We start from the raw sequence: 26893 nt of genomic DNA on the forward strand, positions 1-26893 counted from the left end.
TTTGGCAGGAAAAATAAAATGCAAGGGCAGGAAGCAAGGAAGAATGGAACTTACAAGGGTGGCATGATAGGAATAATAAAGGCTCGAATCAATTCTTGATATGTTACTAAAATTAATTAAAAGCGTTTATCTGGGAAGCATTACATTTTTGGGGCTCATTAGAGCATTAACCAGTTTTTTAAAAAGTGATTAATAAATGTAATGACTATAAATGTAATTAAATGTTTTTTTTTTCCCGGTCCCATCCTACCTTTACCTTACTGGCAAGGTTGCCAATGATTTAAATAACACATATATAAATACATAATAATATAAAACACATTTTATCCATTTATGCATTGAGAAATTAATAAAAACAAACTGAGAAAAACACAACAAAGGCGATTCCTTTAATCACGGTGAATATTAAGCACAACAATTCAGACCTTCCTCCCTGAAATATTGTGAAACTGTACTCACATCAAAATCCAGTTAAAAAAAACAAAACAAAACACAGTCATTGACTTTAATACAGATCATATGTACAGTAAGTAAAGTATGTACACAGAAGACAAAACAAACTGTAAGATCACGACTGTAGAATAATTACAATATTTGTTGGATGAATATCAGTAGCCTCTGTAGGAGGTATGCCGTCGCCACCATGTCACACTGGTGTCATAGCTAAAGATTTTTTACAATAATAATACTAACAATAATAATACATAAACACACACTATTAACAGAATGATATCAGTTGAGAAGACACGCAGTCCAAGTGTGGGCCTTGAAAGCAGTGAGTCCCAACCAACGTGCTGCAAGAAAGGTTCCAATTTTTAACTGATAACTGGATTGATCTGCACCTTTTTTTCTTTTCTTTTTTTTTTTTTAACAGAAAAGACATCATTACTACCCCCAAAAAAATCTGGGGAAAAAAAAAACCAGCCTTTTGTTCTGAATATATTTTAAATTAAAATAAAATTTGTCCACAAACGTAGGTGTTTACTTCTCGTCCCCAGGGGAACCCGGTTTGAGAACCACTGCTTCCAAAAGACCAGAACAACGAGCTTTACACATTCATGTTTGGTCATCAGAATGGCTGCCATGTGATGCTACGACATGTGCAGTTTCGTCTACGTCACACAACTCCTGGGCTGCCCGCCACACCCCAAAGTCAAACGCCACTTTTATTCTTTGGCTTTTTTTTTTTTTTTTTTTAAATGCGTGTGACGAAAGGCTGCCACTGATGGTAAAAGAAGAAAAGTGTGACGATAAAGACCCCAAATAAAGTCCTTCCTTTCTCCATGTAGAACGATAATGCCCGTGGGCATTTATTTTGTACAAAACAGGGTTTGCTGGTGACTCCTACCTTACCCTGCCACCTTTGTCCCGGCTCAACAGACGGCGGTGGTGGTGGCTGCGGCGGCGGCGGCGGCGGCAGCAGCGGCGACGGCGGCGGCGATGGCGGCGCTTTCCCGCCGGCCCTGCTTCTTCAGCAGCTGGATGCGGTTGTGCACGTAGAACTTGATGGCGCGCCAGTCGCGCTGGTTGCTGACGAGCAGCGGGCAGAGTTCCAGGCAGCGCTCGCAGTCGGCCTTGGCGGGTACGCGCAAGTCGGCCAGGTTGCGTTTGAGGTGCGTCTCCACGGCGACGCGCTCCGCCTCGGACCAGGGACGCTTCAGAACGCCGCGCTTCCCTGTGGCAGGTAAATGCATTGTGTGGATGTGGGGATCAATATAACAAAAAATAAATAAGATTGGATAAATACTTTCAAAATACACAAAGAAAAATAAACACTTTTTTTTTTTAGGTTGATTTTAAAATGTACAAACTATTTTTTTTTTAATAACAAATATTTCTTAAAATTGTACACATTTTCTGACTGAATAGAAATGTAAAACAGTTTTGAAAATTCTTTTTTTATACATAATTAAATTTACTGACATATATGGTAATAATATTTACAAACATTTCATTGAGAAATGAATTGACACCCACTAAGTAATTCTAAAAAAAAAAAGAAAAAAAAAAGTCAAAGATTTGTGGGGAAAAAAAGAAGGGGCCAAATATTTAGAAGAAAAAGCATATAAAAATGTCAAATGTCTTTAGTATACAACAAAAACAAAAAAGGAATTGAACACTGCAGTTGCAATACTTTGTGGGGGAACTGTATGATAAACCAGAAATGGAGGTCATGTGACAGTGGCAGATTGGAGTTACCCGATTTGGGCGGGAGCGACCTCCTCTTGGGGGCGCTGGCGACCGACGGGCTGACGGCTGAAGGAGTCGGCGCCCTTTTCTTCTTCGGGGGTCTGCCCGGTCCTTTCCTCTTCACCACCACCTCCACCTTTTCCGCCACCTCCTCCTTCAAGTCCTCTGCCTCCGAGGCTTCCGAGACGGAGTCGACAGAGTTGCCAGACATCACTGCCGGACACAAAAAGACGAATTTGAAATCCAACTGATTCAGAAAGAGTTAATATAATTTGTGTTCCATATGTCAGCACTAAAGATTGTGAAGGCCCTGAGCAGATTTGACTATCATCAACGTTTTAAATCTGACTGGATAAAATGTCAACATACGTGGACTGGAAAAGGAAATTTGAACAAATACAGACAATATACTGTGTGAACAGTTTCATGGACCAAATATTCAAATTAGTGATAGACCGATATGGCTTTTTCAAGGCCGATACTGATACCGATTATTAGTACTCAAGGAGAACGATAACCGATATTTCAAGCCGATATTTATTTGCTGTAGAAGAGAAAATATTAGTGTAAAAATTCAAAAGTACTTTTTCTTTTCAATTTTAAACGATATTGGCAGCTTTGTTTAAAAATTATATTTAAAAAAAATTGCAGGGAGTTTCAACATTTCTTTTTTTTTTTTTTTACTTCTTAAAAATAAAACATGTAGGGAATTCCCAGTGTCAGCAACCTTATTTATAAAGTGGAAATTGAAATAGATCCATAAATGAAAAGTTCCTGTATTTCACTGTGCAAAAAAATGAACGCAAACGTAGCAAATTTGGGGTTTTCATCAGGATTCATAAAAAGTTTCAAAAGATTTTTGCAGAAGGTGAACAAATTGTCAGAATGTGTTCAAAATACCCGCTTTATTGGCTTTCAGATTGGTCAAAAGGCCGATACCGATATTTGTCAAACTGCCAAATATCGGCACCGATTATCGGCCCGGCCGATAATCGGTCTATCCCTAATTCAAATTGAGGTTTTCAAAATGGACCAACAACTGTCATGCGAACAACAGACTCCACAACTAAAATTTAGGACAGAAGGAGCTTTTTTTTGGAGGAAAGGTGAAGCACCTTCAACAAGCGAGAAGATTCCAGTGGCCCCCTTGCAATTTGAATCTTACCGTCCAACTCCAGACAAATGTGCTGCAGGCTCATCCCACGGAACAACACGCCCTCCTTCTCGCCGTACAGAACCACGCGGCCCACCCGCCCCATCAGGGCGGCGTCCCGCGAGATGGCGGAGCAGTTCTGCGTCACGTGGTACTCGGTCTCCAGGAAGTCCTCCAGGCGCCTGGTGGCGCTGCCTTGAGCCTGCCCCTCCTCCAGGAGCAGGAGCTGCGTGAGAATGGCCACCTGGCGGCGCACCCGCGTGCCCGTGATGGCCCCGGGGCTCTTGACGCCGCTGGCCCGCGCCAGGTTCCTCAGCAGGTCGGTGCCGCGGAGCGGGGTGGCGGGGGAATGGTAAGGGCGGGAGAAGACGTAGGGGCTCTCCGGGTCCACGCCCACGTCGGCGCTCGTTTGAAGGAGCAGGTCGAGGCAGGACTCGCAGTTGGGCGGCAGAATGAGCGCTTGGACCCGGCCGCGCTTTCCCATGACGCCGGCCCTCGGCAGGTGGCAGAGGACCCTGCGCTCAAAGGGCGACAGGAGGGTTTCGCCGCCGGAGGCGTCCTGCGGGGCGGCGCGCTTGCGGTAGTCCTGGATGGTGAGCTTGGCCACCTCGCACTCGCGGTGGCGGTTGTAGAGGATGAGCAGCGAGAGGCTGGCGTGGCACAGCTGGCGCCAGGCCTCGGCCGAGCGCGAGCGGCCCAGCGACAGGAAGGAGGCGTGCTGCTGCTGCCGCAGGTACGCCACCAGCGAGGACAGCGAGGACAGCAGCGGAGACATGTGGTGCCGCCGTGACCTGGAAGAAGGTCACTTGTTAGAACGAATGCTCATCGTCCGCACGCCGTTTAAATCTCAGATTCTCCTGCATGCAGGCAGTTGTTTGAAGGTTTAAAATGATCATGCTCATTTCAACTAGCCCATCTGTGGCATTTTGCATTTTAGGTTAGCATTAAGCTAAGAACTTTCAATAGATTATATTGTTTAATTGAACATGTTGCCGTTTACTTACGCAATGTGTCATTTTTAGGGAAAACAAAAATATTTAACCAAGCACACTTTGCATCATTGGAGAACTGCACAAGGAAGAGAAGTAAACCGGCTCTCAGCAATACTTCCAAATCTGTCTTTTAACTTGTCACTCGCCGCCATTTTCACAGCAGCAATCCCGTTCGCTGTTTTACTGAATTTTGACTGATTTTGCAAGGCCGACAGAATTTTGTGTTCAATTGCTATAAAAGCATCAAAAGAAACATTCGTCTCTTCTTTCATCAGGAAAAAAGTATGTTTCTATCTGTTTCCGTTTTGCAGCACTTAGCATTAGACGTTTCATCAGTTTTCACAAATCGATTTAAAATTGGAAAAAAATCAATTTAAAGTAATTGAGCTTTTTTTCTACATGGCCCTGGTTGATCTCCTTTGCTCTGCTGCCACCTGCTGGCCGTTTCTGTAATAACTACCATTTCTGCAACTGTTCTTTGCAGTTGAGAGGCTGCATCAAATATTTCTGTATGCTTTAGCATAAAAAGAAACAAAAAAGCTATAAATACGTCTTTGGGACACTTAAAACATAAAAAAAAATATATATTTACACGTTATTGGGAGCAAATGAATTAATAAGGTTAAGTATGTATACATAAGTGTTGTGTTCAAATCATGTGGGAGGAATAAAACTACCAGTAATATTGCAAGGGCAAAATGTATAGAAAATTTGTTATAAGGTTATGTTATTATGTTATTAAGATGAGCGTGCTATATTAAATGCTTTTTGGGGGCCATAGTTTGTTGTATATTTTTTACAGTTAAACTATTATTGCAGTACAGGGAGTTATTAACATCACCAGGTTGGGCTTCAGTTACTATTTTTTTTAAGTCAGGCCTATTTTCATGCACGAAAACACACTTAGACAAGTGTCAAACGATTCAGGATCCCACCTGGTGGTCTCTCCGTTCTTCTCCTCTGGCGCTTCACCGTCTCCATCCGCACTCAGATCGAGATCTTCTTCTGGATCGATGTCCGGCTCCGGCGTTGGAGGTGGTGCCAGTTCCTCTTGTTGCCGCTCGACCTCGACCTTTTGCTGCTCTTCAAGCTTCTCCCTCTTCATCCTGCGACCTCTCCTGGGAGGAGACGGGGGAGGAGGCGTGGGGCTCTTCACCCGGGCCGCCGCCGGAGGGGCGACGCGCCTGGCGGTTGACAGCAACGAGCCGGGCGCCACCTTCTTCGGAGCGGGCGGCGACAGAGACAGCGAGAAAGAGACGGCGCCCGGCGAGTCCCGCTCCCTGGCGAAGAGGGAGGGCGGGGCCGCCGGACTGGAGACAGAAGGCTGCGGCACCGCGAAGGAATGGCTGCGAGTTGCGGAGGCAGGCGAGGGGTTGCCGTTGGAATGCGTGCGGAGATGCGCCAGCTCCATAGCCGAGCGCACCTCGGGCTGATTGGCGTGATGCTTTTCCAGGTGGCGCGCCAAAGACCGATAGTGGCGCCCACAGTACGGGCAGTGCTGGCGCCGGCTCACCGGGGCGCCGCCGGAGCTGCCAATGTTTATGTTGATGTTGTTGTTGATGTTGGTGGTCGGGGGAGCTACGGCGCCGACCGGTTGCGTGTTTGACCTGGCGGGAGGCGCAGAAAAGGACGAGCACGGGCGCCCCGGCCCCCGGGAGGAGGCGGGCGCACCCTTTTTCTTGGCGCTGACCACGGCTGGCATTTTGCGTTTCTTGCGGCGGCGAAGCATCCGGCCCCGCATCGCCTCCATTTCGTCATCCTCCTCTTCCTCCTCCTCGTCTTCATCGTCATCCTCTTCCTCCTCTTCGTCCTCCTCGCGGTCCGAGTCACTGGGCTCGGAGTGTGTGAGTGGTGAGGATGAGGGCGACAGGGACCAGGAGGGGGTGAGGTAATCTGAAACGGAGAGGGACAGCGGGTGGGGGCCGGCCTCTTCGTCCTGGTGGGTACACACGCAAGTGGCAAATATTAGCATCAGTAAAAATGATCTATAGCCAATCCCCACGAAAACTAACTCCTGCCACTGAGAGCAAAAATCTGTTGCATTGTATATATAAAATATATTAATTCATTTACTGCCACACGTTACCTAAAAAAAAACACAAAAAAAAAACAACCCCGCCAAAGTGCCAGCCCATTTTGAGCATTTTAACTCATCTTTCAAGGCAAAAAGAATATTGTTTGCTTTTTACTACATATACAATGTGTGTACTAAATGAAAGATTGCATTCCATTCTTCCATTAGAAAAAAAAAAGTTTGTTTCTACCTTACTGTTCTTTAGTAATCACTAATCACCATTTGAAAATGTAATTTGAGTGACATTTAGTGAAAATTGAAAAGTTGAAAACAAGCTTTTTGTGAAAAGATACATTTTCTGCACAACAGTTACTTTGACACTAATATTTTTGTTTCGTGACGTTCTGTCAATTAGATTTATTGTGACAAAGGCTCATTCACATCATCCTTGAAAACGTTCTATTTCATCATTGTAATTCCATATACTGGCAATCCACTGAAAAGAGATACAATGCTGCCATCTGCTGGCCATAGTTAGTGGTGTTTTTGATTCCACAACCCATTTACCAGGCAGCACTCCACTTTAGACGTTGCACGTCCCATTCATTCAAAAACAAAAACAAAAAACAAAAAAAAAACGTAGTTGACGTCATTTAACGTTTATGGCGGCACACGTCATGATTTTACTAATCGGTATTTACCGTATTTGGCGGTCAAAGAGTTAAGCGTGATGGCCCCCCAACCAAAAGTTTTTGTCATCATTTTTACTTCACGTCATCAATACCCACTCGAGAACCCTGCCGCTTGACGTCGGGAAACAATTTCTCACCATGGCATTCTCGCCCCAGTCCGTCAGGCTGTAATCCACCGTGATCTCTTCCCCTTTGGCGATATCTCGGATCGCTATGACGACCAGCCGCACCTGAGTCCCGCAGTGCACCTCGCGGATGCGGCAGTTGGGCGGCGGGTGGAAGAGGACGGGCCCCCGGACGCCGCCCGCGCCTTCCTCGCCCAGCTCCGGCACGCTGACGAAATGCACACGCACGCACACAAAACGGAAGCGTGAGTATTCGGGAGACCTCGGCGATGATGGAGGCGGAGTCTGCGTAGTTACCATGGTAACGGGTCCTCCTTACCAGAGCTGAGCGGGGTCTGTTAAGTAGTAGGGACTCCCCGGGGGAGGGAGGCCATCCTCGGCGCCCTCTGGATATTGGCCGTCGCCTGAATGAGCAACATCTCACCTTCAGCACGATTCACACAAAGTAATCGACAGTCCCGCCAGGATTTGGGGGGATTGTTGTGTCAAATTTAACACAATTTGTTGGGCAAAGTGCGACGATTGATCATGACATCCTGGAGGGACTGAAAAGCCGAAGTGTGAGTGAGTGAGTGAGTGAGTGAGTGTACTGACCAGGGCTGTAACTGTGCTCAGACATGCTCTCCTCCTCCTCATCTTCCGTCACATACGCTCGGTCGCACACCTTCACCGGCGTCCCCTTCCGCTTCCTCCCGCAAACGCGGCTGGAAAAACAAGAACAGCCATGACGTCTCCAATAATATCTTTTATAATAAATGACTGAATGCTGCTGTAAAATGTTTTTCGTTGATACTGTTTATCACGCTTCTTTGAGGTCCATTAACTACCTAAAATTTCCACAATTGCACTTGTTTTTCTTACTGTGTATTTAAAATATGTAATGATTTTGTTTTATTTGGTGGTGGTTCTATTTTTTTTCTTAGCCAGGACTCACTTGAAAAGAGGTTTTTAATCTCAATGGGATATTTCTTGGTTAGATATGATTGTTATATGACCATTTGGTTCCTTTGGACAAAAGCTGATTTTTTTTTTTTCCCCTCATATTGTTTCTCAAGAGGAGAAAAAAATAATATTTTCTCTATTTTATGCTTGTAACCATTTTCTTCTTTAAAAATAGTGACTTGAATTCTATAGATTACAACGTCTTTTTTTTTTTTTACCAGAACGAAAATATGCCTTATTCTCATTGTATTAAATCTTTGTTTATGTTAAACATAAGTGTAATGAGTGCTCAAGGTGGTGTTGTGGGTCAATTTGACCGACGACTTAACAGAGAGGTTAAACATTAAAATAGTTCAATCTGACCCCCATGGAGGGTTAACGTTAGTTAAGATCGACTTGTACACAAGCTTTCTGTATCATTTCTGCATCTTTTGATTTTGCAAAGCTGCTGATGATGATGATGATGATGATGATGATGTGGGGGGTTCCACAAGTCCAGCTGATCTTTGATCAGCTCGAAATCATCCGGAGTCCAGCTGATGTTCCCCACTGGGCTCTCGATGCTAACGCCGCGGCTAACCAGTTAGCTTCAGCGTAGCGTCAAAACATCACGACAAGCCGGGCCGGGGTGAGACGCCGTGACCGAAAAGATGCCGCGAGCGGATGGCGACGAGTGGCGCGGCACCTCCGCGACTCGCAAATGAACCAAAAACGCCTTAAATGCGCGTTTTTCTCATAAAAATCACACATGAGAAATGGAGGGGGGCGGGGGGGTTGTTAACGCGCGCTTGCCCCGAGTCGAGATAGAGCCTAGCTAACAAAGCCCCGTAAATATGACGGGCAATGGAACAAAAAGCAGGCCCGAACCGCGGTCACTTACCCGCGCGGCGGTGGCGGTTTGCTGCCGTCCCCGTCGCTGTCGAGCGTCGGTGGCTCGCGGTAGTCGAAAGGCGAGCGCACATTCTCCGCCATTAGGACTGCCAGCCAGTGCTTCCCGAGTCCAGTCGGCTGCCGCGCTCCCTCCTTCCTGCTGCTGCTGGTGGTGGTGGTGGTGGTGGGGGGCTCGGCTCAATGCGCATGCGCATGCGCACAACATCCTTTCGTTTGTTTGGGTGCTAATGCATATCAAATGTGGCACTTTCGCAACGAACTTTTCAACTACTTGTACAAATCTAGATATATAAAATCTATGTTTTAATATATATATATATATATATGTATGTATTTTTTTTTTTTAAACCCAGTCCCCTCCCCTAAAGGTTCCTAGTAATGTTTCACTTCCATAACATGCCTTACTAACAAAAAAAAACTTCTTTTTTTTTTAAATATCATAGCTTTTTCTCCTCATAAAAAATGCAATTTAATTCTTAAAAAAAATGACTCCTAATACTATTTTCTTGGAAAAAAAAATACAACCTTAGTCTCATTTATTCTGCTTTAAAAAAAAAAAGTTTAAGTTGACTTTGACAACAAGAACACCAGCTTAAGATTTTGTTGTTTGATGTGATTTATTTCGCACGAGCCAATAAAAATGGATTCACGCCCATTTTGGGTCCCCAACCCCTGAGTTGGGAAACCTTGGATGGCTCCAACAGTGTAGCAGCACATTCAAGTAGTCCATCAAAAGCAAACTACCGGTATACAAACGATAAACTCCATCTTTTTGGAATCAGTGAGGGACAAAATAAAAATAAAATAAAAACAGTCACAGTTTGTAAGTCAGTCGGGTATTTTTTGGCTACTTCTAGCAGTTAGTTTATTAGTCTTAAATATGTTCTAATAAATAGAATAAATTACACACAAAATGCTTGGAAAGTGGGTCACTGCACACGAGCCTCGCAGCAAACGGTGGCCAACTGGAGGTCATTTTAGCACTCGCAGAGGAAATACCGCCTGGGCAAAGCCGGACCTTATTAAAGGAGCTTAGTTAGTGAAGCAGCGTGTTGTTCCACGGGATTTGGACAGTGACTGTTGAATTGGCCTTTTATACACCAGCTCCAATGATGACACTGTGGGACAGAAATATGATTGAAAATAAACTGATCGTTAAATTCACACTACTTTTATCAGCTTCGCACAAAACGGTGCATTCATGTCATAATGTTACAAGGACAATATGTATTAAATGTGACTGAAAATAAACAGATTATGGCATTTGGGCCAATCAAAACAGTTGTGAGTGTCAATCAAAGTAGAACAGTATGACGCTGGATTGGAAGAAGTAAAACAAGCCGTGGAGTGACATTGTACAATGGAACCGCCGCTGTCCAAATCCTCGCGTGGGAATGAGGGAATGCCGGTTGGTTAGTGTGGAGTGAGTTCATTTGCCGCTTTAATCGTCCTGCGTTCCTTCCCGATGCGTGTGGAGGACGTGCAGAGCCTGCGCGGCGTGGTCGGCCCAGTGGACCAACTCCAGCAGCACGCGATGCGTCCACATTTTCAGTTGGAAAGCGCCGCCGCCGCCGCCGTCGGTTTCCTAGCCACAAAGACAGCCATGGTTGTTTTCTAATATGATTACAAAAATAGTTCACGTTTAAATTCTGCCAGTCAAAAGGTGCATTATGACCATGATCATAACAACGTGGGCGGTCTGTTTACAATGCTGTGGGACGAACAGCGACTGTATTAGGTCTCAGACCGTGCATAACGTGGTGCAATTGAGTGTTGAATTCATAACCTGATATTACCAAAAGTGAGCACAATTATCGCTGTTATTATATTTTGTGCGGTCAGAATACAACGTTGTGGGATGGACAACTAGATTAAATAAGATTTTAAAGAGTAGACAAATACATTCACATTTCTGTGGCACTGTCAACCCAAATAATGCATTACTACAGTTGTCAGAATGCTGTGGGCGATCAGACTACACCGTTGTGGGACGGACGAGTGTATGAAAATTGCACGTGTAAATGCTGTACCTCATCACACCGCATATCCGGGGTGACTTCCAGTGTGGCGTCGTCAGTCTGCAACAGATGTTTGGTGGTGTGAAGTAAATGCTCCAGCCGGATCCGGACGGTGTCGCGCAGGGTCTCGTAGCCGCCGTCCAGCTCGCCCCACTCCTCCTCGGCCCTGGCGATGGCGCAGTGCAGCAGGCCCAAGCACTGGCGCAGGGCGCCGTGCAGCCGCCGCGCAGCCTCCTCCGGGTCGGGTTCCTCGGGGCTCGGGCTCAGGGAAACCATGCGGCGGCCCTCGCTGGGCTGCTCCGACAAGAAGGTCTCCTGCTCCGTCTGGAAGCGGTTGCGGTTTCACGGTCGTATTGATTATTAGATGGATCATGCCAAAGAAGCTCAGGCACAAAAAAATACACAATCCATTAGGGAGGCTGGAGACTGGAGGGGGGAAATGGGTGGCGTGGCGGCTTGCTTTTAGTCTGATTAGTGTCCGCATCTTGGTAGAGCCCATGAGAGCATTTTCAAGGCCGTGTTCGGCCAATATGCAATGACAACTCAAACGACTCGCAATTTAGCATCACCCGTCCATCTAGTAAACTGTACGGCCAGTTTGGATGCCATCGGACAAAATCTCCTCTCCAGGACAACAACTGCCAAAGACACGATGGTGGGAGAAAAACAAAGCTCGGTTTTTAAAAATCTAATTTGTTTATAAAAAAAATACATGAATTTAACTTATTTTGATGGGTTTTTTTGTCCAAGATACTGCATTAGTGCAAAAATATATATTAAAAAAATACAAAACATACAAAAAATAACACTATATGAGGCATTTTCAATAAGTTTTTATAACAGCAAGGCAATATAATAAGTACATGAACTAAAGAGAACCTAAATACAATAAAATAAATTGCACAAATGTGCAAATATGTGGATGCAAGTGTATAAATATTTCATGTACCCCATTCAATTTTTTCCTAAAAAAAAATATATAGCTATAAAGAATGCCAAAAATGTAAAATTACATGTGAAATAAAAACAAAATAATTTAAAACCCCCATCCAAGGCTTCTTCTAAATCAATTAATAAATATAAAATTGTCAATGCAAAAAAACTATAAAGTTAAATACAAACAAATATTTGATGAAACCCCCCAAGTCATTTCTCGAGTGCCAAGGTAACAATAACCGAGGCTAACGAAATAAAACATTTATCTACGTGGGCGTCATCAACATTATTTATCTTGGGTGGTAATGACTTGTGATGCATTGCAGTTGCACGCTGCAGCCCACAGAAGTCAATTCGAAGAAGAAATGTACCGTTATGAACCGTAGCAAAACAACACATGACAACGACGGTCTATAGATTTCTACAATTTGTCTTTATGTCAATATTAGCAAGACTCACGTATAACTGGAGCAAGCGGGAGCATTCGTATTGCAGTAGCCGGGCGAGGGAAAGCGCTTTCCCCGTCGCCGAGCCATCAGGCACCGGCACGTCGCCCGATCTCATCGCTTCCTCCTGCTGCTGCTGCTGCTGCTGCTCGGCCATTCCGCACTTCCCTCAACACGTCCGACGCGGTCGCGACTCACCCACCAAGCGAGGTGCGATGCCGAAAGGTGCGATGCCGAAAGGTGCTCGTTTCTCTGCTCCGTCCCGGGGGGGGGGGGTGAATCGCGTTCCTTGGACGGTTTCGCCAAACGGGCACGCTCATTTGTTCCGGCGAGCCCCGGCGGCCAGGGGGCGTTTTTAGGGGGACGCACAGGGCAGACAGGGGAGCCTTTTCTGCAACCCACCACCCACCCCGGGAACTATGGCAAACACGCGATGCATTTGGCCTCTCTTTGTTTTTGGTTTTGTTTTGATTTTTTTCATTTTACAAATATGCGAACCCATTTTTTTTTTTTAATAAAAATTTATTCACAAGAACGTTTTTTCCCCATCATTTTAATTGATATAAAAAATGTGTAGGTGGGTCGGGGTCAATGTTTATTTATGTATTCATGTATTTATTTGTTGAAGTGTCGATATTAAAAATTGACTTTTTTTTATCTTTATCTTTTATGACGTTTTGTATTTTTTTATGTGTTTTCTGGTATTATCTGCCATTTAACTAGAATGTAAATTTGGGCAAACAGTAATTACAATTATAAACAGTTTAAACAGTTCTCACACCTGCCAGCGGGTGGAGGCAAAGGACAAGATACATTTCCACCATGGGTTGCTTCTTTGTGTTGCCTGCCACACCTAAACGGTGATAAAAGCAACAAAAAATGAACTTGCTGTTGATGATTTTTATTAAAAATAAATGAATGAATAAATAAAATACCACAAACACAACAATGTGAGAATGACCATTACTACTTAAAGTTGAATCCACAGCCAACATCAACTCTACACATCGTTGTCGATTAGCCGGCCAGCTCCTTCGTCAGTTTTTGACATGCTGCAAATGTCAAAGAAGAATTCATCGGTATTGCTAATGTTAGCTGCTGGAGCAGGGGTCACATGGTCCGAACGTCGAACACGTATCTCGGACTCAAACTCCCAAAAGGCACTGGGGTTGACTGCCAATGCTAGCAATAACCTATAACTAGAACAGCTGGTATACGGCAAGACGACTCATGTACTTCTATAGCTAGCTGTAGGTTAGCAGGCTAGCTTCTATACTGGCATAGTTGAGACATCAAAACAAGAATCTAGAATTCAAACTCCTTAAAAGAAGTCGAGTAGACAGCGAATGGTAGCTGATGACAAAAGTTTTAGGTTAGCTGCTAATGAGAAACGTTTCCAGTTTAAAAACGGCAAATTTTTTTTGTAAGGTGTTTTGAGTTCAAATCTACATTCTTGGTTTTGCTCCATTTTGTCGAAATGAAGTCTTTCCAGTTGGCCAGAGCGCTGTGATGATGATGATGATGATGATGATGATGATAGCAACTCCTTATTCTTCACAGCTCAAGTCCAGCAAGAAACGTCACCAGCTATCAGCAAAATCACAGACGTCACCATTTCACGGTTTTGGCGCTTTCATTGCTTAACTGAACACGTCAGGATTTTTTTTTATTTATTTATTTTTTTTAACTTTGACATTATTTCTTATTTTATTTTGGTAATGTCAATTTTTCCAAATAGAGAATGATTGGGCACAACAGCCTAAGTGAGAATAAGCGGTTCAGAAAATTGATGGATTTTTTTTTCTTCTTCTTCTTCTTAATGGTTTTGTTATTTTGCCGTTAAAAACGAGGCCAAAGGAAGAAAAGAAAGTACAGACTAATGGACAAAAAAAACAAAAAATAAACCTAACTTTTCCAAAGCCATCTGCAATCAAAAAACAAAAAAGGAAAAAAACAATTCAAAAGACCCCCAAAAAGAAGACAGTAATTAATTTGCAGAAATGGTAAATAAATAGTTTTAAATAAATGATTTAACTAAATAATACTAATAGTATTTGGGCTATAGGGCCTCGAGTATTTGCTTCCAAACAAAATCAAACTTTTTGTGCATTATTTACAAAATGGATGGATGAATGACCCTAAGTGAGGATAAATGGCTCAAAAAAATTGATGGATGGAAAAAAAAGACATTAAAATTGTACTTGTTTATCTAATCTTAAAGTATGATTTCTTATCAATAGTCTTTACTAGGGGTGTTAAAAAATCGATTCGGCGATATATCGCGATACTACATCGCGCGATTCTCGAATCGATTCAATAAAAAAAAAATCAATTTTTTTTTTTTTTTTTTAAGAGCTCAGAATTGTTCATTCGGTATTCGGATTCAACGTCTTATCATCATTGCCTTTTTTTTTTTTTTTTTTTTTTTTGTGTGAATCGATTTTTAAACTTCCATTTTTAATGGAAAAATATTCAACAAAACGTCTGACTTCGGGTTCGGATTCACACCTTGAGCATGGAAGAATGTTATATGAACGGAACATTAAGCCTTAATATTTTATTTTAATGCTGTTCAAACATGAAACAGATTACAACCTCTATAAGATCAATAAATAATACATTTTCATATAAATCTTACACTCTACAAGCTTACTGATTAGTATTTTCTAAATTTGAATGAAAAAAAATCGCAACAATCGACTTATAAATTCGTATCGGGATTAATCGAATCGAATCGTGACCTGTGAATCGTGATACGAATCGAATCGTCAGGTACGAGGCAATTCACACCCCTAGTCTTTACATATTTGTTTTTTTCTGAATATTTCTTATAAATAGTCTCGCTGTTTGTTTGTTTGTTTGTTTTCTGGATGACTTCCCTTTTCCTTTGCCAAAAAAATGCTCATGAGAAAACACGACTATAACGACGAAACATTTCATTTTACGGTGTGCATAAGAATGGATGTGATATCAGGTGGCAGGTTGCTCATGAGTCGACTTTTCCAGCTTCTTGCCTGCTCTCGGATATCGGCGAACGTGGCTGACACCTTTCGTGGCATCAACCTTGGGACAAAAGTGATTTGACATCATAACAAAACGTGTACCATGTAGTCCCATTTATCCCCTCTCAACCGCCAACTGTGCTAGTTTACCGTGAAATTGATTCATTTTGCAGTTGTCGGTTTGGTTTTCTATTGCCCAGAATTGCGTCAGAGGACGTCATGTCACATGAATGTATTTTCCAAAGGGAAAAAAAAAATCCACTTGCATGTACAGAGTGCAGGTAGAACTGATGCGAGATTGGTCGCTCGACAACAATCTGCAGCACAAATCGGATGCTAATCAGCAGACGGGCACCCGAAGCGAAGGCATGTGGAAGGAAGTATGCCCGGCATGTGGAAAATGCGTCGGCGAGCAAGTGCGTCAAAATAAGACGCGATGGCTGGAAAAACTTTGACGCGGGTCAGTCGCTATCGGTTACGGATAAGCATCGTTTGCAAACATGCCACCGACTGGTTTTTGGGTCTTGAGACCAAAAATAGACCAAGGCTACGTTTTGGGGGGGTTGAAATATCCAATATCAGATGATTGGATTTGGACGACCGCTGCACTAAAACCCGGTTTCACAGACCGGGTTTATATCAAGCCAAGACTAGGCTTAAGCGAGGTCATTTAAGTGGCTTTGCATGAGCGTGACTTACATTTGTCTTAATTGGTCCTAGATCAGAGGTGTCCAAACTTTTTCATTTGAGGGCCACATCTAGAAAATCAGAAGGACGCAAGGGCCACATTATGTTATGAAGAGAAATTGTGTCTAATCCTAAAAATTGTACAAATCATTTATTTGTGCTTTTGCATATTTAGAAAAATGCTACAGTATATAAACCATTTTTTTTTGTAATATGGCAGTAGGGTTATTATGGTTTTGAAATTTTTAATTTTAGTTAGTTTTTATTAGGGAGGCACGGTAGTCGAGTGGTTAGCACATCCGCTTCCCAGTTCTGAGGACTCCGGTTCGAGTCCAGGCTCGGACCTTCCCGGGTGGCGTTTGCATGTTCTCCCCGTGCCCGCGTGGGTCTTCTCCGGGTACTCCGGGCTCCTCCCACATTCCAAAGACACGCATGGCAGGTAAATTGGATGCTCTGAATTGTTCCTCAGTGTGCGTGTGAGTGTGGATGATTGTTCGTCTCTGTGTGGCCTGCGATTGGCTGGCAACCAGTCCGGGGTGTCGCCCGCCTACTGCCCAGAGCCAGCTGAGATAGGCGCCAGCACCCCCCGCGACCCTTGTGAGGAATAAGCGGTCAAGAAAATGGATGGATGGATGGTTTTTATTAGTTTAGTTCTTTAAAAAAAATGCTTAGTTTTAGATTAGTTTGTTAGTTTCAGTATTAGTATTAGTTTTTGTTTAAAAAAAAAATAAAGTGTATTACTTGTGCACAATATTAAAAAAAAAAAAAAAAAAAACACCATGGGAGCAATGTCATCTGAAGCTGCTAGATGACATCACTTCTGCGTGACATACTTTCAAACGTCATTATTCTGGTTTATATCAAAATAAATCTACTAAAAATCACATTTTAAAATCATCCCCAAAGGATCATGCATTCGATTAATTACCAAAGACTAAAACGAAGGACATGTTTGCTTTAGTTATAGTTAGTTTTGTAAACATAAAATGTAGTTTCAGTTAGTTTTTGTTTTTTTAATAAGCATTTTTGTTTTTATTTTATTTCGGTAACAATATTGTTTTTTGAATTTGAGTTTTTTTCATTAGTTTTAGTGAACTAAAATAACCTTTACTGGCACCTGTTTTTCGATACCTTCTTACTTTGACCATCTCCAAACATTTTTGTTTTGTTTATTTGATTTGAACAGAGTCAAATGCCATTTTTTTAGCATATGTGGCGGGCCACTGAAAATGGACGGCGGGCCGCAAATGGCCCCCGGGCCGCCGTTTGGACACGGCTGTCCTAGACTATGGTGTTGTGGAGTACGCTTATGAATTATGAAATTCAGCACATCTTTGATGTTGGAAATTGTGTCCGGAATGCACGGCTGAAAGAAAAAGAGCATCGCTCGTAAATTCAGATTATTCCACTGTCTGCCTCTCTCTCGTTATTTTGATTTCATTCGAAGGACGATGTGAGTTTTTCGAACGCCGATGTTGGAGGATGCGCAGCGGAAACGACTCGAACCCTCATGAAGGAGCCATTGCACAAAGATTGTATCCTCCACATCGGGTATGCATGGCATCCCTGAAAGAAAATGCTGCCCTCCAGCAGAGACCAAAAAAAAATTAAAAAAAAATGTCCACGCATGAAAAGATAGCCTTGGAATTTCGTGAGCAGAAAATGAAATATATGAAAGACATGAAAATGAGAATATGGATCTGAAATTAGAATGTATGAGAAAGCTGTGTAATGAAGATATTGCAAAAATATCCCCCCCCCACTTTCTCCAAAAACTGTCCTTTATGCAAACAGGTGCATCTTTTGTTTTCCTTTTATTTCCTTCTTGATAACCGTGCTTAATTTTCATCCTAAAATTCCTTCGCCATACGAAACTAGAGCAAAAAAAAAATAAATCAAATAAAAAAAATATTGTTGCATGTTTTCAATAAAAATGTGGCCGAGTCGGTCGACATAAGTGGAATGCTTGACTTATTGTCTTGGGAAGTGACCGGGGAAAGGCACAAAGACATGACAGTGGTTCGGGCAGTTTTGCTTCTTTTGTTAACAGTCAGCATCACTTGATGCCACGAAACCTTCGGCACAATTTTGTCATCGTCACGACTGTTGGCCGTCCTCCCTACATATATACGCATGCACGTACACATGCAAACGCAGGAGATCACGGCAGACCAAAACCACACACATGTTTATTAATTTATTAATAATTATGCAGATATAAAAAAATAAGAATAAAAAAAAAAAGCACCAACACGTAGAGGTAAGTACCTTTTTAAGTTTCAAGGTTTTATAATAAAATGTTTTTGGTTTTTTTGTAATCGTGAAAACAATTGGTAATGTAAAAAAAAAAAAAAACATTTTTAAAAATAACATTTGTATTAATATCTAATTATGCATGTGCCACAATTATTTTGTATGTATCTTTTTTTTTTTTTTTTTTTTTTTTCAGGAATTTTTCAAACTGCGAAAGGGTAGGTACTCTTTTTTTTTTTTTTTTTTTTTTTTATTTTGCGTTGAACAATTAATTAATTAATGGCCTATCAAATTATTTTAATACCATAATTAAAGTTTTGTTTTCTTTATTTTTTTTTCATTAAGATGCAAATTTTAAAATGTGTAACTTTCAATTTTGGGTGTAAAAAAATGAAATCCTTTATTGGGAAGTTAATAACTTCCTTAAGTCTTATTTTACACTAATTCAAGTTTTTGTTTTGATTTTTTCAAATGACAAATAAATACAACAATTTGGGAAAAAATACTTGGCAACATTGGAATAAAATGTATATTATTACGTAGCAATATATTTAATTTACAATATATTGTATTTTGCACATATTTTTAAGCAAAACGTAGGTCTTCATGAGAAAAATACATTTTAAAAATATTGATATAATTGACATCAAATGTTCATATATTTATTTTTTTTATTTCCTTTATTTAATCAAGTAAAAAAAATATATATTTGAGATGAAAAATCTTTATTCCAAGAGTGACTTGGCCAAGAGGGCAGCAAAGACATACTTCCAATAATATAAAACCAGAAGCAAATATTACACAACAAAATCACAATCATGTACCAGTGTAAAATAATTTAACAACAAATTTGTGCCAATTTTAGAAGTAGTCACATTGTCCAATAGCATTTGTTTGCCGTTCCTTTACAACAGACATGCGTTCTCCCAGAGTAGTAAGTGCTGGGTCGGATCTTTTTCTTTTGTTGTTCCATGTTTGAATGCCGTCTTATCCAGCTCTGTCCTGATCCGAGGAACAGTCATTTGAAGGATTTTTTTTTTTTTTTAGAGCACCAGAAATAGGGTTCTTGGTTTTTACACAAATACACTATATGCAAAGATGAGATTTGTGGAACAACATTTATGAACAAAATAAACTAGTTCGAGAGTCTGGCCAAAAACATGATATCCTTTACTAGGGAACATTCTGATTAATTTAGGCCAAATACCACCCGAACTTTAAATAAAACTTAAACAACGGCAACTCCTGCGATTGGCTGGCAGTGGCAACCAGTTCAGGGTGTACCCCGCCTACTGCCCGAAGCCAGCTGGGATAGGCTCCAGCACCCCCGTGACCCTTGCGAGGAGGAAGCGGTTAAGAAAATGGATGGATGGATGAACGGCAACTGCAAAAAAAATATTTGAAAAAAGTAACTGTTCAATTCCTTGGATTAAACGGTGAGTTTCTTGGATTAACTGTGTGTTCACATTTTGCAGGCTCAAAGACCGAAACAATGATTGCTGCACCATCGTTATCAGCCTTGCTACTGTTTTTCGGTAAATCTGCCATTTTGTGCTATGAAGAAAATGACTACTGACTTTAAATGTTGGCGACTAATCTTTCTAATCTTCATATATTCACCCAAGTTGGGACAAGAATGGAACTGCTGACAACCGAAAGAGCAACAACTTTAGAGACAACAACCTTAGTAGCGCCAACAACTGGAGCAGAGACGACTACTGGAGTAGAGACAACAACTAGTGGTGCACCAACCACTGGAGGTTTGACTACAACTGGAGAAACAACAACTGAAGGTGTGACAACAACTGGAATAGCGCCAACAACTGTAGTAGAGACAACAACCGGAGTAAAGACAACAACTGGAATGGCGACAACAATTGGTGGTGCAACAACCACTGGAGGTTTAACTACAGTTGGAGAAACAACAACTGAAGGTGTAACAACAACTGAGGGTGCAACAACAACCGGAGGTGTGACTGGAGGTTCATCAACAACTGAAGTCACAAGAACAACTGAAGGAACCTCAACAACTGGAGGTCAGACAACAGCAGAAGATGCAACAAAAACTGATACCATTACAACAATCACTTTAGAAACAACAACTGGAGGAGAGACAACAACTGGAGTAGCAACAACAACAGTTAGTGTGACAACCACGGGAGTGGAAACAACGGAAATTGAGACAACTGGAGCCACAACAACAACCGGAGTTGTGACAACCACCAGTGAAGAAACTACAACTGAAAGTGCAACAGCAACCACTGGTGTGACGACCTCTGGAATGGCAACAACAATCACAGTAGAGACAACGACCAGAAGTGGAACAGCCACTGCAGGTGAGACAACTACTGGCGTAGATACAACTATGGGTGCAACAACAACGAAAGGCGTGACAGAGACTGGGGGTGCAACAACAACTGGAATAGCGACAAGAACTGGAGTAGAGACAACAACCGGAATAATGACAACAACCGAAGTAGAGACAACAACCGGAATGACGAAAACCACCAGTGAAGAAACTACAACTGAAAGTGCAACAGCAACCACTGGTGTGACGACCTCTGGAATGGCAACAACAATCACAGTAGAGACAACAACCAGAAGTGGAACAGCCACTGCAGGTGAGACAACTACTGGCGTAGATACAACTATGGGTGCAACAACAACGAAAGGCGTGGCAGAGACTGGGGGTGCAACAACAACTGGAATAGCGACAAGAACTGGAGTAGAGACAACAACCGGAATAATGACAACAACCGAAGTAGAGACAACAACCGGAATAATGACAACAACCGAAGTAGAGACAACAACCGGAATGCCGAAAACCACCAGTGAAGAAACTACAACTGAAAGTGCAACAGCAACCACTGGTGTGACGACCTCTGGAATGGCAACAACAATCACAGTAGAGACAACAACCACAGGTGGGACAACGACCAGAAGTGGAACAGCCACTGCAGGTGAGACAACTACTGGCGTAGATACAACTATGGGTGCAACAACAACGAAAGGCGTGACAGAGACTGGGGGTGCAACAACAACTGGAATAGCGACAAGAACTGGAGTAGAGACAACAACCGGAATAATGACAACAACCGAAGTAGAGACAACAACCGGAATGACGAAAACCACCAGTGAAGAAACTACAACTGAAAGTGCAACAGCAACCACTGGTGTGACGACCTCTGGAATGGCAACAACAATCACAGTAGAGACAACAACCAGAAGTGGAACAGCCACTGCAGGTGAGACAACTACTGGCGTAGATACAACTATGGGTGCAACAACAACGAAAGGCGTGGCAGAGACTGGGGGTGCAACAACAACTGGAATAGCGACAAGAACTGGAGTAGAGACAACAACCGGAATAATGACAACAACCGAAGTAGAGACAACAACCGGAATGCCGAAAACCACCAGTGAAGAAACTACAACTGAAAGTGCAACAGCAACCACTGGTGTGACGACCTCTGGAATGGCAACAACAATCACAGTAGAGACAACAACCGGAGGTGAGACAACAACCAGAAGTGGAACAGCTACTGGAGGTGAGACAACTACTGGCGTAGAGACAACTATGGGTGAAACAACAACCAAAGGTGTGACAGAGACCAGGGGTTCAACAACAACAACAACAACAACAACAACAACAACACCCGGGGACATGACAACCAGTAGAGGTGCCACAACTACTAGTGTAGAGACAACAACCATGGGTCCATCAACAACCACGGGCGACACAACAACCGGAGGTGCGACAACGACCGGAGATGCAACAGGCACTGGAGCCGCGACAACCTCTGAGGGTTTAATGACAACAAGCAAAGGATCTGCAACGGGCGTAATAACAACTAGAGGTGGAACATCAACCGCACTGGCAACAACAACTGCAAGTTCAAACACAACAGGCGAATCAGCAACAACAACCAAAGGAGCAACAACTGAAGTAGCAACAACAACTGCCGGTTCAAACACATCCGTTGTAGTAGCAACAACAACTGCAGGATCAAGTACAACACAAGTAGCAACAACAACCAACAGTATGGCAATAACTGCAAGTTCAAACACAACTACTCTATCGACAACAACCACCACGGCAACAACGACCACCACAACGTCTGCACAACCTGATAGGGTTGTAGTTCTCCGTGCGGTACTGCTCGAACCATATGTACCAGAACTTGCTGACCCCAGCAGCTCACAATTCATTGGTCTTGCTCAGAAAATCTTCAACATTGTGAGTACATTGTTCAGTTTGTTTCATTGTTTGGCATCACTGCAGCTAACATTTGCATTCTCACCACAGTGTGACCCCTTATACAGAAGCAAGTACACAACATACAGTCGCTGTAATGTTCAAAGCTTCAGGTAACATCGCCTCCGAACCAATGATGTCATATAACAATGTCAATAACACATCACTACTGCAGACCTGCCACAGCCCTGACACGAATGGAAAACACAGAGGTGGATGTGGACATCTTGTTCAACAACAACAGCACGTCAGGTGAACTGATTCCGAGCGCAGATGACGTAGCCAAAACGTTACAAGAGGCCGTGGCTGACCCCAGCAACAACTTCAACCTCACCTTTGATCCTCAGTCCATCCAAGTTGTTGGTAACCTATCGCTCATCCAGTCTTCATCCACTTCTGAATTCATCTGCTTAATGTTCTGCGATGATATTTACAGGGAGTAACACAACCACCATTGCACCAACAACCAAAGGTTCAACAACTGCAGTAGAAACAACAACAGCTGGTTCAAATACAACAAGAGGCTCAACAACAACCAGTGGTGCAACAACAACTTCAGGTTCAAATACAACAACTGCCACAACGACCACAACCCCTGCACCACCTGATAAGGTTGTAGTTCTCGTTGCGGTATTTATCGTGCCATTCGTACAAGAACTTGAGGACCCCAACAGTCCACAATTCGCCGTTCTCGCTCTGGAAATCTTCATCATTGTGAGTACGCCGTTAAGTTTAGAGGTTTCTTTGTTTGGCATCACTGGCGCTAACATTTGCATTCTGCCACAGTACGACACCTTATACAAAAACAAGTACGCAACCTACAGTCTCTGTGTTGTTCGGCGCTTCAGGTAACTCGCCTCCCAACCGATGTCGATATCATCATGTTAAAAATGGTCATTAACACGTTGCTAATGCAGACGCGTTGAGGCGCGCGCTGACAACACCGAGGCGGTGGTGGACATCTTGTTCAACAACAACAACAACGCATCGGGTGAAGTGATCCCCAGTGCAGAAGACGTGGCCGCAACGTTACAAGAGGCGGCGAACGACCCCAACAACAACTTCAACCTCACAATTGATTCTCAGTCCATACAAGCCTTTGGTAAGACTAACGTTCCACCAGTCCGGATCCGCTTGTCAATTCAGCCGCTTAATATTCCGCAATTGATATTTACAGTGACCACGTCAACCGATGCGCCGACGACGCGCTCGACCGCCGCTGAGGCGCTCACGATGCGACGGTTGACATTTCGATCGGCGGGAGAGGAGTTCACCACCGATTTGTTGGATTCATCTTCGGCGGCATTTAGCAGTCGAGCTTCCATTATTGAGGGAACAGTAAGTGATAAGCGAGCACTTACTGATATTAAACCTTTTTAAATTACCTTCAAATGTCGACATTTCTCTCATTAAATGCCAAAATTTGTCTCATATTTCACCGGTGTGTTAACATTGCGACTTCAAATGTGTCAAATTACAATGTTGGTCTTTTAAAATGAATAACATTTGTTGGGTCAATTGCTCACAATAGGGATGCTTGATTATGGGAAAAATAATAATCACGATTATTTTTGGCAATAATTGAAATCACGATTGTTCAAATGATTATTTATTTTTGGTACAAAACAAGATCATGTTTAAGCGTTTTAAAAAATGTTAAGACCAACTAAAAAAAAAACAGAAATATGATAAAAATGCAAAAAATAAATAAAAAATATTTTTTTTAAACTATAAATATGTAAGTGCCTTTTGAACCAAACAATTTATAATCATATAAAAAAAATATATATATATATATATATATATATATATATATATGTAAATACGTATATAAAAACCTGTTTGTACTGTAATATTTAACCTGTTTGTGTACTACTTTAAATGACAAAATGTTTCTTGAAAATGTAAAACGTAAATTTCATACTTCACCAGTGGCAAGATTACAACTGTTACAGACTCCGTTTTTCATGTAAACTGACTTTTTTTTTTTTTTTTTTTTTTTTTTACGAGAATTGTGGTAACCCAGTGTGCAAAATTATATTTATACGCTCATAAAATTACGTCAGCGATCATTCAAAATGCTGACATTTTTCTCGTGAAAGATTTAGCTTGTAATACATGATCAGCAACGATACAACTTTAAAGGTGGCAAATGATATTTTTTCTTCTAAATGACTTTTTTTTCTTCTTCTTTTCAAATTCCTTTGCTTGTGTTTCCACAGCTTAAACCTTTGTACGTAAAAGAATTCACTTCATTCCGCACCCTGAACGTGGCTTCATTCAGGTCAGTTCGTCGCTCAAGACGATATCGATAGTCGTAATAATAATAATAATAATAATTGAATGATAATACAGATTGAAGGCGTGCAAATGTGTCTTTTTCCATTTGGCAGTAACGGCTCCATCATCAACAACGTGGACTTGAATTTCGCATCCGGCTCGGTGCCCGGCAACGGCGCCATCGCTGGCGTTTTGGTCAACGCCGCGCCAAACATCACCGCCTTTGACGTGGACGCCTCGTTCGTTTTTGTGGATGGCCAGCGTAAGATATTAAAAAAAAAAAAATAAAAAAAAAATTCAGTCGTTCAATAAATATGCAATCAATGTCAATGTTCTTTTTTGTTTTTACAGAAGTTTCAAGTGGGGTGAGCCACAAAACGAACCTCGTCAGCGCCTCCTTCCTGGTGCTGTTGTCATGGTTACTGGCAAGGCAGCAATAATTCCGCTTTTTTTTTTTTTTTACGTCTGCATCTGACGGAACATATGTCAATATGACATATACTGTTTTTGTTGTTGTTGTTTTTTTCATCATGATTTACAACTAACTACTAAGACTTTAAATGTGCCAAATTATGACATTTGTCTTGTAAAATGCCAACAATTCATCTTGTAATATTTAACTTGTGTTAACTACAATAATACAACCGAATTATAACTGAGGGGAAATTTTGCTTTCATGACAAAAAAATAAATAAATAAAAGCCCATTTTTCTTTTAAAATGCCAAACATCTCTCTCATATTTCAGCTGTCTGATGCCAAATTATGTGCCAAATTATGCAGCAGTTCCTGTAAAATTGTGATGTCATTGTCAGTTGACACAAAGCGGCAAAATCGACGACGCCCCTCAGCACATACTTCTTGGACGAGACACAAAATGGCAACCTGACCCTCGCAAAATGAGCACTTTTTTTTGTTTGTTTTGAAAACGTCAACCATTTCCTAGATAAAATAAAACCTCTGATGCATTTCCAGCCCGACGACACCTTTCCAAACCGTTAACTTATGACGTTGTACTCGTATTGTTTTGACGACAATAAAACAACACGGCATTCAGCGAAGCACGTGCGCTATTTGCGTTCACGTTCCTCCGACACGCAGTTGCCATATCAGCACAGATCGTTTTGATAACACCTAAGCCAGCGGATTGTGAGCGAACCGGTGGAACTTGTGGAAAACAAAACGAAGCGCGTCAGGAATTGGCGGCCAAACGACAGAGATGAACGATTTTCCTTGTACCATCGCAACTTTATCGTCTTCTTGTACTTTTAAAACCTGCCAAATGTTGACGGCGTTATTGCAATATCGTACTATATGTTCTTCTTAATACCAATAATTTATACTTCAAAATTTTAATACCAAATTCAGATGTATTTCCTGTATTACAGGAAGTACATCTGATATAAACAATAATATCGCCACCATGTATCTAATGTGCTCTGTGATTCCCAAAAAATGTTGCTATTCTGGTGTGTTGTAATTTCCCACGGAACAGCGTTTGGTTTACTGTATTATATTTTATTTTATTTTTCTTCTTCTTATTATTATTATTATTAATTCAATCTCTGGTGTAATAACCTTATTTATTGATTGATTGAATTTTTATGTTTTATTTTTATTATTATTAATTCAATATCCGGTGTAATAAACTTATTTATTGATTGATCTAATTTTTATGTATTATTATTATTATTAATTCAATCTCTGGTGTAATAACCTTATTTATTGATTGATTGAATTTTTATTTTTCATTTTTTAATTATTATTATTAATTAAATATCTGGTGTAATCTTATTTATTGATTGATTGAATTATTTTTCCTATTTTATCATCTGTTCTCATTGCTGCTGGACATGTAAATTTCCCAGAGGGATCAATAAAGTCTAAGTCTAAGTCTAATGCAGGGCCACTTCCTGCTGATCATATAAATCAGGTGTGTTGGAGGATGGAAACATCCCAAAAAAATGCATCGATATTTATCAAATTGCACGTGAATTCCTTTTCCAATATTTCATAAGT

At 41.8% G+C, this 26893-nt stretch overlaps 4 protein-coding genes across 5 annotated transcripts in view; 1 reads left to right on the forward strand and 3 right to left on the reverse strand.

Annotated features, from left to right (window-relative positions):
* Positions 1 to 365: 365 nt before the first annotated feature.
* LOC144003657 (uncharacterized) lies at positions 366 to 9170 on the reverse strand. Its single transcript, XM_077500135.1, has 8 exons — positions 8989 to 9170; positions 7761 to 7870; positions 7486 to 7570; positions 7179 to 7374; positions 5271 to 6271; positions 3356 to 4134; positions 2200 to 2403; positions 366 to 1675 (listed from the first exon to the last, which is right to left on the reverse strand). Exons 1-8 carry the CDS (start codon positions 9078 to 9080, stop codon positions 1374 to 1376), a joined length of 2769 nt encoding a protein of 922 aa, XP_077356261.1. The 5' UTR covers positions 9081 to 9170; the 3' UTR covers positions 366 to 1373.
* Positions 9171 to 9597: 427 nt separating this feature from the next.
* Positions 9598 to 12797, reverse strand: LOC144003528 (uncharacterized). The gene is made up of 3 exons (XM_077499899.1): positions 12413 to 12797; positions 11030 to 11341; positions 9598 to 10584 (listed from the first exon to the last, which is right to left on the reverse strand). The coding sequence occupies exons 1-3, from the start codon at positions 12554 to 12556 to the stop codon at positions 10441 to 10443; spliced, it is 600 nt and encodes a 199-aa protein (XP_077356025.1). The 5' UTR covers positions 12557 to 12797; the 3' UTR covers positions 9598 to 10440.
* The window catches only part of mad2l1 (MAD2 mitotic arrest deficient-like 1 (yeast)), a 36302-nt gene continuing 19006 nt past the window's right edge, over positions 9598 to 26893 (reverse strand). Inside the window, exon 6 of one of the 2 annotated variants that reach the window (XM_077499894.1) lies at positions 9598 to 10117. In XM_077499894.1, the coding sequence (XP_077356020.1) occupies positions 10022 to 10117 (96 nt within the window). In that variant the 3' untranslated portion in view covers positions 9598 to 10021. Of the gene's footprint in view, positions 10118 to 13279; positions 13987 to 26893 lie in introns of those variants that run through there. The other variant, XM_077499898.1, reaches the window with a different exon arrangement.
* Positions 21982 to 26563, forward strand: LOC144003656 (uncharacterized). Its single transcript, XM_077500134.1, has 10 exons — positions 21982 to 22578; positions 22648 to 22709; positions 22772 to 22959; positions 23033 to 23310; positions 23383 to 23444; positions 23514 to 23698; positions 23774 to 23934; positions 24819 to 24880; positions 24990 to 25138; positions 25228 to 26563. The coding sequence occupies exons 1-10, from the start codon at positions 22006 to 22008 to the stop codon at positions 25314 to 25316; spliced, it is 1809 nt and encodes a 602-aa protein (XP_077356260.1). The 5' UTR covers positions 21982 to 22005; the 3' UTR covers positions 25317 to 26563.

The sequence above is a fragment of the Festucalex cinctus genome, chromosome 16 (genome assembly GCF_051991245.1).
Source record: "Festucalex cinctus isolate MCC-2025b chromosome 16, RoL_Fcin_1.0, whole genome shotgun sequence".
Lineage (NCBI taxonomy): Eukaryota > Metazoa > Chordata > Actinopteri > Syngnathiformes > Syngnathidae > Festucalex > Festucalex cinctus.

Coding starts and splice junctions, on each gene's coding strand:
- LOC144003657 (XM_077500135.1), bottom strand. CDS start 9,080: ATGGCGGAGAATGTGCGCTCGCCTTTCGACTACCGCGAGCCACCGACG. Junction 7,375..7,485: donor ACAGACCCCGCTCAGCTCTG/GTAAGGAGGACC, acceptor GCATTTCGTCAG/CGTGCCGGAGCTGGGCGAGG. Junction 6,272..7,178: donor ACTGGGGCGAGAATGCCATG/GTGAGAAATTGT, acceptor TGTACCCACCAG/GACGAAGAGGCCGGCCCCCA.
- LOC144003528 (XM_077499899.1), bottom strand. CDS start 12,556: ATGGCCGAGCAGCAGCAGCAGCAGCAGCAGGAGGAAGCGATGAGATCG. Junction 11,342..12,412: donor CCCGCTTGCTCCAGTTATAC/GTGAGTCTTGCT, acceptor AACCGCTTCCAG/ACGGAGCAGGAGACCTTCTT. Junction 10,585..11,029: donor CGGATATGCGGTGTGATGAG/GTACAGCATTTA, acceptor CTTTGTGGCTAG/GAAACCGACGGCGGCGGCGG.
- LOC144003656 (XM_077500134.1), top strand. CDS start 22,006: ATGACAACCAGTAGAGGTGCCACAACTACTAGTGTAGAGACAACAACC. Junction 23,445..23,513: donor TGTGTTGTTCGGCGCTTCAG/GTAACTCGCCTC, acceptor TTGCTAATGCAG/ACGCGTTGAGGCGCGCGCTG. Junction 24,881..24,989: donor CTGAACGTGGCTTCATTCAG/GTCAGTTCGTCG, acceptor TCCATTTGGCAG/TAACGGCTCCATCATCAACA.